The 12,104-nt window shown below is 31.6% G+C and overlaps 2 protein-coding genes across 2 annotated transcripts; one reads left to right on the top strand and one right to left on the bottom strand.

Annotated features, from left to right (window-relative positions):
* Nucleotides 1-5,885: 5,885 nt before the first annotated feature.
* LOC130629690 (DNA-directed RNA polymerase II subunit RPB7) lies at nt 5,886-9,194 on the bottom strand. The gene is made up of 2 exons (XM_057442998.1): nt 9,047-9,194; nt 5,886-6,599 (listed from the first exon to the last, which is right to left on the bottom strand). The coding sequence occupies exon 2, from the start codon at nt 6,592-6,594 to the stop codon at nt 6,076-6,078; it is 519 nt and encodes a 172-aa protein (XP_057298981.1). The 5' UTR covers nt 6,595-6,599; nt 9,047-9,194; the 3' UTR covers nt 5,886-6,075.
* Nucleotides 9,195-9,274: 80 nt separating this feature from the next.
* LOC130629689 (ras-related protein Rab-3B-like) lies at nt 9,275-11,812 on the top strand. The gene is made up of 3 exons (XM_057442997.1): nt 9,275-9,535; nt 10,351-10,462; nt 10,853-11,812. Exons 1-3 carry the CDS (start codon nt 9,301-9,303, stop codon nt 11,166-11,168), a joined length of 663 nt encoding a protein of 220 aa, XP_057298980.1. The 5' UTR covers nt 9,275-9,300; the 3' UTR covers nt 11,169-11,812.
* Nucleotides 11,813-12,104: the final 292 nt, after the last annotated feature.

The following is a 12,104-nucleotide window of genomic DNA, read 5'->3' as shown; positions in this document are numbered from 1 at the left end:
ACTTACCATCAATTCCGGTATTTTCCATCCATGGGATGACACTTCATGAAGTCTACCCATAGTTGAGAACTGTTTTGTGATGGCGGCATTGTAGCCAATAAATCCAATGCTAATTGATGTGTTCCTTCAAATCTGAAAAAATAGAAAAAAAAGTATGATGACACAACATGTATCAACAAAAAACGTATTGGAGTTTGTTTCACTATCCAAAATTCAAAACAACAAACAAAATGTTTTTGAATATCAAGCCATAAAAATCTGCAAATGATTTGACGTATATTTTAAGATAATAATATATAGTATGTTACCTAATTCTAATAACCATATCCTAATACTGTATATATTTAGAAATAAAAACACATTAAGCAAAATATTTCAGCATCAAGCATTCCTTGTAAAGTTTAAAAACTTTAAAAATTGTAAAATTTAAACCCTCTACTTCTATTTTATACATAAACAGTATTGGCTCTCAAGTTTTACTACCATACAATATAATTTTCAACATTTATAATTTTTATCAGAGTCTTCACAGAAATATGTAATTCAATTCTCCTTTCATTATCTGCTGTCGTTGTCCTTTTCGCTAGCTGTTGTTATTTTTAAATTTTTCACGGAGGAACTTTCCCATTTTGCTAGAAGGATAATTCTTCGTTAAGATCCACTCTAGAAAAGATATATCCAGAGGATAGAATATATCTTACCTACTTTGATCATAAAAACTTTGCAAGATTGAATTGAATTGAAGAAGAATTTCGAAAAATGAAATTAAATTTCATGAGATAAATTTTCGCCATGGCACCATTGTGTGATTGTTTTATGAAAAGTACATACACATTTTCAATGTGTTTATTGAAATTTCAACACGTTCTTGTTTCAATTATTCCTTTTGAAATTTACTATATTGGTCAGGAAGGAACCATTTTTAGCTCGAAATATAATTTTATTTGCACTTCACGCACAAGCTACCTAGATATACAACCACCTTCAATCTACATTCGCTCGACGTTCATTTTTTTAAATCATGGAACAATATTCAGCAACCTTTCACAACAAACTATCTGATGCTGATTAATTAAGTCTCAAATGATCCTCCATTATAGAAAACTTCATAGATTGTTATTAAACAATTGATATTTTATACTCTTAGCCTTTTACTTTGTGTTTAGTACTCTACTGTGAGTTCCTGTGTTATGATAGCTATCTTTTTTAAGCAATTTAGTTTTGTGCAGTAGACTATACCATGGCAAACAACTCTGTTTGTGAGTGACCACGGTAAAATAAACAGTATGAATTAATGGCCCCTTAACTCACCGCTGGAGGCAAAAAAGAAGGTGAGATAACTCTTGTACACGCCTAACTGGCTGGCCATCTCCAAAGGCTTTCAGTCTGTCTAGCCATAAATTTGGCCAGGAGACCCAGCGTTGTCCATTCAAACCACCCTTATAATCATTTTTTCTTTCTCTATAAAAGAAAGCTTAAATAACTAGGCCAGCCATAAATTATAATATGAAATGTTGTGGAAGGTTGAGCTGGGTATCCTGGCTACAGCCTCTGTTGTCTAGTGTAAGTGGTGGCTTCTCAAGTTTGTAGATACCGATGATGGCGTAAATAAATAAATCTTAGTGTTATATTTCCTTGTCTGAAAACAGGGAAGAGGGTAGGGAACAAGGATGCAGTAGTCCGTAAACCGCGGAGCGCCTTGCAGTGCAGCGGATAGACGCAGCAGCAATGCGCTCCGTCCTGACATGGTCACCAGGTCTCTATATTATATGGATTCTCGGATCTCCTGAAAAAATCATCATTATATCCATTTTTTATACACATGGTCAATACATCAATATTTAGAAGCCCGTTCATTCCAGTACATATGGACATAATATCCATTCTACATTATCAATATATTGTCCGTTTTTTATAGTGAGTATGTTGTAAAAACAAAGCCTTTAGAAGTCAAAAAAGTCATAAGGAGAACATTTTAAATCTTGTCAAAACCCAACAACTTTACTATTCAAATCTGACTGTTCATATCTTCGTTGTCGAACTATTAAACAGCAATGTAAAGAGCCTTAACTTTTGATTAATCACGGTAGAAAAATTCGAAAGAGCTTAAATTTCTGATTTGTTTCCATTTTAAAAAAGCTGCAAAAGATAAATAAGAATTTCATCCATATCGTTACTTATCGGTACTGGCTTGGATAGAACTTGATGAAGTGGTTACAAAAGACTGCGCAACAAAGCGTACGGCGGTTCTTATTATTAATGACAATTAAAAATAATTAAAATACCGCGATATCGAATTGAACCTTCGATTTTTTTGTAGATTAATGGAGCTTATTCTATCACACCGCAATTTTGCACACAAAGAGACAGAATAAGGGTATAACTGTATGAATTTTTTGAATTGATTTGGATTATTGTTTGTTGCAGTATGAAACTAATTACTGCATACCATGTTGTTCTTCCATTTGAACTACCACCTTTTAAAGATGGATTGGATTCGAACCAATAACTTTCATGGTTTTGCAACAATAGACATTATTTGCTTGGAATTCACAAAATTCAATGTCACTTCAAATAAAAACACATCATAAAGCTTGTTGTTACAAAATTAATTGTGAGTTAAAAACCGTAGCTAAGTATTACAGGTTTATTGAAACTGTTGTCTCCTTGAATTAACAAACTTTAGACTTTCGCCAAAGTTTTTATTAAAGTAAAGGGTGTAGCCAGCTATTTGAAAATTTTGTTCCAGCCAACTGGTATTCGGCTATTTTTGCTTTTTAGGCAAATTTTTTAAAAAATTCACGTTAATTTAAATACAACCTAGACCAAGGACGAGGTTGTATTATTATAACCTCGCTACGGACGACGATGTACTTATGTAACATAATACAAGTTACCTGGGAAGAGGTCAGGGAAGGGCAACAAAAAGTTATTATGTATCACTAAACTCGACAGCATGACTGCATGTATTACTGTAACTGTTTCTCTTTTATTACTTGCAGAGTAATGAATTACCCAATGGTATATGGCATATGCTTGCCATTTATAAAACAACGCCTCCATCCATGCCGTACGCATTTAATTTTTTGCAACGTGAAATTCATCCTTGAACAAAATTTAAAATTTTGGTTAAATACTGTGAATTAAAACGCAAAGGCCTACTAAATATCTTGAATTAACATTTAAGGTCGTTTTGATCACATGAAACGTGCACAACTGTTCTAAATTTTACCGAGCTTGTTCGAAAACGCATGCTGTACAAAAAGCAAGGGGAGACTTTATTCTAGTCAGTAAACAAGCAAGCGAACTGAATTAAGCAATAGGGGAAGATGTCCTGTTAGGGTAAATATTTAGGCAAGTAGCCAGGCCCATCCATATCTACACATACAATACTGAAAACAAATTTTAGGAAACTATTCCCGCAATAAATACGATATTGAATGTATTGTGAAGCTAAACAAGGTAAAGCTTATTCTGATTAAAAAACAATTAGATGAGTATCTAATTTGTTCATGATAAAGATTTACTTAAGAACAATAGTTAGCTCTATTATACCTGAGCTATTTTCCCTAAGAAGAAAGTTTGCTATTTTAATGATACAGATAAAAGATCCATTTTCTATAAGTATTGACAATCATGTCATTAAACTTTTTATGTTGTATATTTTTTCATTTAAAAATGTTCAAAGTACGGAAAACGAAATAATAACGTGATTGAGATTAAAAAAGACGTCATTTTTCTGGAATATTTATTCCTTCAAAGCTAACTAGTTAATAAGGCCCGTGGAAAAATCCACTTGGCAAGAGAACAATGAAAAAATTAAAGATTTTTTGTCCTGAAAACAGGTGAGTTGACCAATGCTTAGGAAATTGGTCTCATATTGGTCCCAGCCAGTTCTCAGTTACCCACACAAGGTTATTTTTATTTATTGTTTCTTTAAAGTTGATATACAATAAAGGGCTAGAAACTTTAAAAAAATATATAGCTAAAAATGACGTCAGTTATTTCCAACTGTTTCCAAAGTATTGGCTTCACTATTTTTATTTAATGAATCAACGTCAGTCTAAATGCATCAGGCTGTTAACAAGTAATACATATGTTTTCAGCCACCTGAAAGAGAAACAAACACATCCACTATGCCTGTCACAGACACTTTGTATTATTATATAAGATATATTTTATCCCTCATACCCAACAAAAGTTATTTGATCACATGTCTAGCCAAACAGTCTTTGCACTTGCCCCCTTCCAGATAAAATAGGGTAAGTGATACGTCTTTCAATTTTTTTTAAATTAAGATTTAATTTACTAAATATTGCAGAGATTTCCATAAGACGTGTATGATTGCACGCACTTATGCTCACACATTCTCAAATGTTATTTGGGTGTTTTGACTATCGCACATGTAAAAATTACCAATTGCTCTTGAAAAATTGCACAATTTACCTGCAAAGCTATATTTTAGAACATTTATATTTATATTTTCTTCTTAATGAAGGATTAAAACATTGAGCATTATTCATTAAAGCTTGGTTTGTGTTTTCCAATATTATTCTTGAGTAAAATTTTAATATTATTTTTGTTTTCATGTATTAATTTAGTTTTTATATTATTTTCATATTCTTAAATGTATAAAAAATGTTTGTTAAAATTTTTAATTTTTTTTTCCTTTCTTGAAAGAGAAGTGTTACACAATAATTGTATGTAAAGAATATTTCGGCATGGCTCATTTGCAATTTAATTTTTGCCACAAGCTCTTGAGGGACCTGTTTTATTTTTAATACATACAATGTAAACACATGCTGCTAAAATAAATCTTAAACTCATTCTCATTTTTTTTTTTAAAAAGGATAGTCTTTCAGTATAAGTCTTTCAGTGCAAAAACCTTTAAAAACTTTATTTGTTAAATCAAAGGAAATAAATGATCTGACGCAGCCTCTCTCTTCGTTTAGTCTTTCAATGTAATCCTGCAGTATATATTTGCTATAGGTTACTTCCTAAGAAGAAATATGTTTTGCACTTACACCACCTAGGGGCTCTAAAAAGTCCAAAAAAAATCGCACACACAAATTCTCTAATATGTAGTTGCTTTCTTCATGGAATTCCCTGCATTGTTGTCATTTTGAGCATAATGCTGTATATGTTATATAAAAGTTTTTTCCATTATATTAATTCTAAAAACTATTATTTTATTGCATTTAAATAAGGCGTAGATGCAACTAATGAATTATAAATATGGAATTGTATTGCCTGGTTTATTTTACTTTACACAAATCATTTTGTGAATTTTAGTGACACTCCACCGGTAGCCGTTAAATTATGTTATATTAAGTATGAAAACTCTGAACAGTGTGGCGTGGCTCAACATTTGACAAACACAGTTTTCATTGACAAGGCACTTATTGTCGTGCCTTTAAATCAAGGTAAAGATATTTTATACATAATATTCAGATTGTTAGGGATCGTCTGCCCTATCATTTTTAAACTGATCATTTCAATATGTATAATATTTTATTTGAAATGATCTCTATACGATTTAAAAATTAAATTGGAAATAAGGAAAGTTTATTAAAACACCACAGAAAAGAATTAACGTTCTTGCCAACATGACTCCAACATGACTGGAGATGTCCAGGAAATTATTGCTTCAAAAGCTTCAATGTTTTTTAGATTTATGTCGACTTGTAGTGGTTCTGGTCAAGTAAAAATAATATTAGTATTAACTTTTGATATAAATAAACAAAATGTACAATCAATGATTAAAATTTCTTTTTATTAATTAAATCGCATCCAACGAACGATTTTTTGTTTCAATTCGGTCCAATGAAATTGTAGTTCTAAATTGAAAAATACATCTTTGTGTTCTTTAGCGTATTAAAAATAGCTTCTTGTAACACCATGAATTTTTTTACATTTGTTATGTTGGTCAAATAATACAAAATATAATATTTTAATACATTAAGTATATAAAACAATAAGTTATTATATCCTAGTTGGTACAGTGTCATCCAGAACCAAATTTTGTTAAGGTAAGACCAAATATTTTAAAGGTCAATCTCGTGACAATGCCATGAATTAACTGACAAGTCCCAGGTAATCGTCCATCAATGTTCCTATTGCAAAGATGTCATTTGCATCAACTCGAGTTCCAACTATTTTCAAACGAATTTCATCATCCTGCTGAATAACTACTTCCTCATCTTGAGTTTTGTAACAAGGTGGATTGGAGTTGGCATCGAATTCCATATCTGGTGGAATTGAATGTCTTGAAATGAAACAAGACAATGGTCCAATTTCTGTGAAAAGTCCAGCTTTGTTAACTTGTGTTACAACAGCGTCTAGCACTTCTCCTTTAAAAGGTCGAAAAACTATAGCTTTGTATTTTACTGGATATACAACAAATCCTCGGCCTGGTTGAATGTATCCAGCACCAATATTATCAATAGTTGTTACAGCTATAACAAAACCATACTTTCCTGTACATGTACCTTCTACCTCTGTAAACAATTTCTGCTTTACGGTGTGCAAAAGATTAGGCCCAAAATATCTTGGATGCAAAAGAATTTCGTGCTCCAAGGAAATATGATAAAACATTTTTTCTAAAAGAAAGAAGGTAAAAAGGTCTATAATAAAAAAATCATCGCACAAGTCTTTCTAGTTCATGCCAGGCCTTGGCAATTGCTGAAGAAAACGTTGACATATTGATAACAAAAATTGTTAATTCACATTACCAGGTTTTTGCTAACATGCTCTTTATTTAAGTTAGATGTATAACTTGACCTTACAAATGTTTCGCTCATATTTTCTTTCCTGATCTAACTGTTGTTGGTGTCTGGGATTGGAAAGCAAAAAAAAAATGCCAAGAGCTACAAAAGTCTCGCAAGCAAGCCAATTGCTAAACTAGACAACTGACAAAAAGAGCAATCTCAGCAACTTATTCTAATGCTATACGCTAAGCAGGATGATAGAAGCGATGTTTTTATTTTTCATTTTAAATTTATTAAAAGTTTAAAATGAAAGAAGAAGCAAAAAAAAAAAGAAAAAAAGGTAGGCAAAGCACAGAAAGTTTTATCTTTTTGTTGTACTACAAATTGGACATGATAAAACGATTCTCCGGTTGGTTAGTGCAAAATGCAAACATTGTTTATTTCCTAGCGCATTTAATGCTTTTATGTGCCTATGAGCACATAAAGGCAGGACTATTAAAATGCTTTCTCTTATTAAATTATACTAAAAATGACTGCAATAGGGAGACTACACCTTAAATATACATCTGTATGTCATGACACTGTTGTGATGTTTAGTAACCATCTTGAATAATTAATTATTATTAATAATTAGAATAATTATTATTACTACAAAGAAATTTATGTAAGGAGTAACCAGGACTTTGAGACGAGTGCGATCGCACGCGCACTCGCCCGCACACTCGTAAAAAGATTTGCGAGTGCTTTTTATCGCACTCGTGAATTTTTTCTTTTTCTAAATATTATAGAGCGATGAAAAAGGCTATTACGCTGATTACATAACATTAATTTCTTCGTGATTGGTTTGTTTAAAAAGTATAGAGAACATTAAAGTCGGTCCCTTTCCTTCATGCTGACACCCTTATGCTCAGCTGGTGCATTACACTGAGACTCGAACGAAAGACGCATGACCATTTGGAACCATGCCACAAGTCAGTCCGACCTTCATCGTCACAGAGAATACTGCGAGAAGAGTGAGCATCCATGCAAGTTAAATATAACCCGAACATGGAAAAGGTTAGATGTCCTGTACCTTATACAGCTTTTGGACGAATGTTTTCGTGATGTAATACCAAAGAAAAAACATGTTGAATAAAATTTAAAAAATCTTTTTAAAAGGGGAAAGAGAAATCAAAAATGTCTAGAAATTTAATGCCAAAAACATATAGCGAATCCGTCAACACATCATCGCGTTCAACATTGTTTCAACCTTGCACTTGTGGTTAATAGGTTTTACAAAATTCATTTCTATACAGTTTAAATAACATATAACGTTGGGGTAAACAAAAAATAGTTAAGTGTGAATCACACTTGTAAATATTCACATCACACTTGTAAATTTTGCTTACGAGTGCGATTTTCAAAGGTTAAATTTGATTTCCGCAACACTTTGGGGTATTATAAAAACACCTTAATCAAAACACAGCAAAGCAGCAAACAATATTATCTTCCCTTAAACATTTTTAACACACATCATAGTTCAGACGTTCGGTTTTATGTTTGGTGTTCACGGTTTAAACGTCCCCTACTTGTCTCCAGATGCGATATTTTACATGAAGAGACGTAAAATATGCACATCTAGAAAATAACACAGTAGTGTATGTGCCAAGAGCTGCCAAGGCAATACATTTTTACGATAATTTGATTGTACATGCGTTTCTACGGCTCTCCATCGTTTTATAATATCGAAAAAAAAGGAGGTAAAAAACGTGTTTTAATAAGAGTTTATTAGAGACGAAAGCGTGTTTTCTCCAGTTTTTTAACTTCCTTCGTATCAATTTCTTTCAAATTTTCAGTAAATATTAGTTATTAATAATAAGATACAACTTATGTGTACTTTTCATTAAAAACAAAATGCAACAAGAAACGAAAGAACGTGTTTTCTTCTTAATAAACTCTCCTAAAAGTGTGATGTTTACCTCCTCCGATCGCAAAAAAACGCTGATAGAATCTTAGTTTTCCTGAATTATCGTAAAGGTGTATTTTGATTTGCGTTCTAGCTATTATTTGTCAAGTGCTTTTTACTAAATTGCAAGGGCTGAAGCAGTAGACAGACAAGATGCTGCATAAAACATTCAATATTACATTTGATATTTTAAAGTTGATTCAGAAATAACTTGATCATTTAAGGCAAAGTGTACCATAACAATTGACTCTAGCTAGCTATAACACATTGTGCAGTAGTTTGCAATTTTCTTAAATATATTTTATGAAATCTTGTGCGGATAACCTGGATGGCTCGTTGGCGATTATACCTGTTGCTTATTGAATTGGTTAAGAAAAGTAACTAACTAACTCACTAACTAACAAAGTTGGGAAAGGTCTATGTGGTGGCGTCTTTTCTTTCAAACGCTGGCGGCTGAAATTAAGTAACACAATACTGATTTCTTTACATTTTATCTTTTAAACTATTTTGTTGAATGCTGGTCAATTTAAACACATTGTACTTTCTTGCGAACTCTTCCTCCCAAGAATCTCCATGATTGGCTGATACAAGTCACATGTCAAAAGTTTACATCTGCGCCTGTCCCCATCACATAAACATTCTTTCAAGATGGCAGCCGCTTCATCCGACAGGCACCGTAGCAAAGATCCTGCGGATCAGAATTTCGATTATATGTTCAAACTTTTAATCATAGGAAATTCTTCCGTAGGAAAAACAAGCTTTTTATTTAGATACTCAGATGATTCTTTTACATCCGCATTTGTATCTACTGTTGGAATTGACTTCAAAGTTCAGACAGTTTTCAGAAATGACAAACGCATTAAACTGCAAATTTGGGATACAGGTAGGTTCCGCTTCAGTAGTCATGGTTGTAAACACCCCTGAATTTTTGGAAAACAATTTTAACTTTTAGCAGTACTTTGAAATTTAGAAAAAAATATGCTATTACTTATATCTTACAACCTTGCAAAAGCTATATAGCTAGCTGATCAGTGTTTTTTGCAATTTTTATTTTTTATTTTAATTTTATTTTTAATTTTTTTCAACCATATCTTCTGTGAACATTTTCAACGAGCTTTTTTAACAACTTACTAATATTAAACAACTTGTAAAAATATTTGCTCTTCTGTATTTTTGTTCTCATTATAAATTTGTTTGACTTGCAGGTGTTATTTTTTTTCAATTAATATTTCTCATGCTGCTTGGCAGCCAAATGAAAACTTTTGTAGCAAAGTTGAAATATTCAACTTTTTATAAAAAAATAGCTACCTAGCTAGCTATAACTATTATAAGCATTTACAGCTTCCAAATTTTATCCTTTTTCGCATATAACATTTTGTAGTGTTTGTAAGCCAATTGCAAATTTTAAAACTTTGAAATCAATAATAAAATTATTTACCATATACATACATTTACTTAATTTAGCAAAACCAGCAATAAATATTTTTGAAAAATTTTCAACATCCTATATTTTTTAAGAATCCATGTAAGATATTCCATACACATGTAATTATGGCAACAATGCATTATAATATCTTTGGTATTATGTTGGTATTTTGACAAAAATGTAAATTAAATTATAATTATAGAATTTTAAAAGAACCATTATCCGTGAACAAGCAATATTTTAATAAAATATATTGTTTCACTTCTGTTTAGCTGGTCAAGAAAGGTATCGCACAATAACAACAGCTTATTACAGAGGTGCCATGGGATTTATTTTAATGTATGATATTACCAATGAAGAATCATTCAAGGCGGTTGCAGATTGGTAAGGGTTATCAATTGTTATGAAAAGGGTATTGAGTCACGAGAAGGGTATTTTTAGTACTTATTCTCCAAGTTAATTCTAAAATAAATTTTCTCTAAGAAAAATGATAGCATTAGAAAGTTAATTTGAAGAGAATTAATTTAAAAAAGACAATTGGTTTTTAATATTACAATTGTCTTATTTAAATGCGGTAGGCTAATTAGAGCTTCTGCATTTGTGTAAAAAATATTTTGTAGTCAAAAGAAAAGTTTAGTGATATTACTACTACCATCTTGCATCCAGCCTCTGATATTTAATTTTTTTACAATTTTATAAACCAAACATGTTATATACAATTTTATGCTCAGATTAATCAAGTTACAATACTCATTACACCTATGTACTTTCTAGGGCTGGTCAGGTAAAAACTTATTCATGGGATAATACTCAAGTCGTATTAGTTGGAAATAAATGTGATATGGAGGAAGAACGAGCAGTAACTTACGAACAAGGAAAAAAGTTAGGAGATCAACTTGGATTTCCATTTTTCGAGGCTTCTGCGAAAGATAATGTTAACGTACGTCAAGCATTTGATAAACTTGTTGATGTAATTTGTGAGAGAATGACAGATACAATTGACGGTGACCCAACGTTAGTTGGAGGAGCAAAGCCCGGAACAGCTAATTTATCGAATAAGCCTAATCAAAGCGAAGGTTGTTCATGTTAGATTATGTTGCAAAGTAATTATGCCTTCACAAAAGTCATTATGTTTTAACAGTGGTGGATCTTTAGCCAATAAAATATGGTGATGTAAACTCTGCACGTCTTAAATTATTTTTCATTTAAAAGAATGATTTTTAGATATTGTTTTTGTATATGCACAAAGTTCGATGTGTTATTTGACTCAGTCTGTAAAAAGGAATAGTAATACTGTCTATGTTTGTTCTTTGGTGTTAGACGCATATTTATTTTTGTTAATTTTTATGTCCTGTTAATAAGAAAAGAACCAATTGTAATAAATATTTACGAACCTAACTTGGGGGTATTCCCACAAAAGGTGACTGCAAATACAGAAAAACCATCAGAAAAAATACCCTTGACTGTGAGCGTTTTTTCTAGTCACTTATCATCTCATTACAAATAGTTTTTATCAAAAATTACAAATGACTTGCGTTTGGAAGATTTTCGCTTCTTTTTGTAATGTACTCATGGGGAAATATTGTAAAATTTCACACCAGTTAATTTACTTGGTGTGTTTCTCATATCTGAATTTATTTATTTTGATAACAAAATATTTTACAATTAAATGTGTGTTTTTTTCATTGTATTTGAGCCATCAGAGCAATTTTCATACATTCTGTGAAGCTCTAACCCTTTAATCATATGCTTTCCTTTGGACTCCTGTTGTTTTTCCCTCCCTACTGTAAAGACGACTACGGAAAAGAAAATTTCGTGCTCTGTGAAGTCAACTAAAAGGGGTGTGTCTCTACGAGAGTAGATCTTGTATAGCAGTTTACCAATAAAAAACAATTGGCTGAAATAAGTAAAAATTATTTTTAGCAACTTGCACAAACTTTGATAAAATGTCATCAGGGTTTCATTTTTTTTTTACTAGTTTGAAAGAATAAATACAAGACAGTTTCTTTTTTAAGTAAGCATTCAC

Source organism: Hydractinia symbiolongicarpus, chromosome 2 (genome assembly GCF_029227915.1).
Source record: "Hydractinia symbiolongicarpus strain clone_291-10 chromosome 2, HSymV2.1, whole genome shotgun sequence".
Lineage (NCBI taxonomy): Eukaryota > Metazoa > Cnidaria > Hydrozoa > Anthoathecata > Hydractiniidae > Hydractinia > Hydractinia symbiolongicarpus.
Note: the sequence above shows the minus strand (reverse complement) of the source record. Positions and strands in the feature narration are given on the sequence as shown.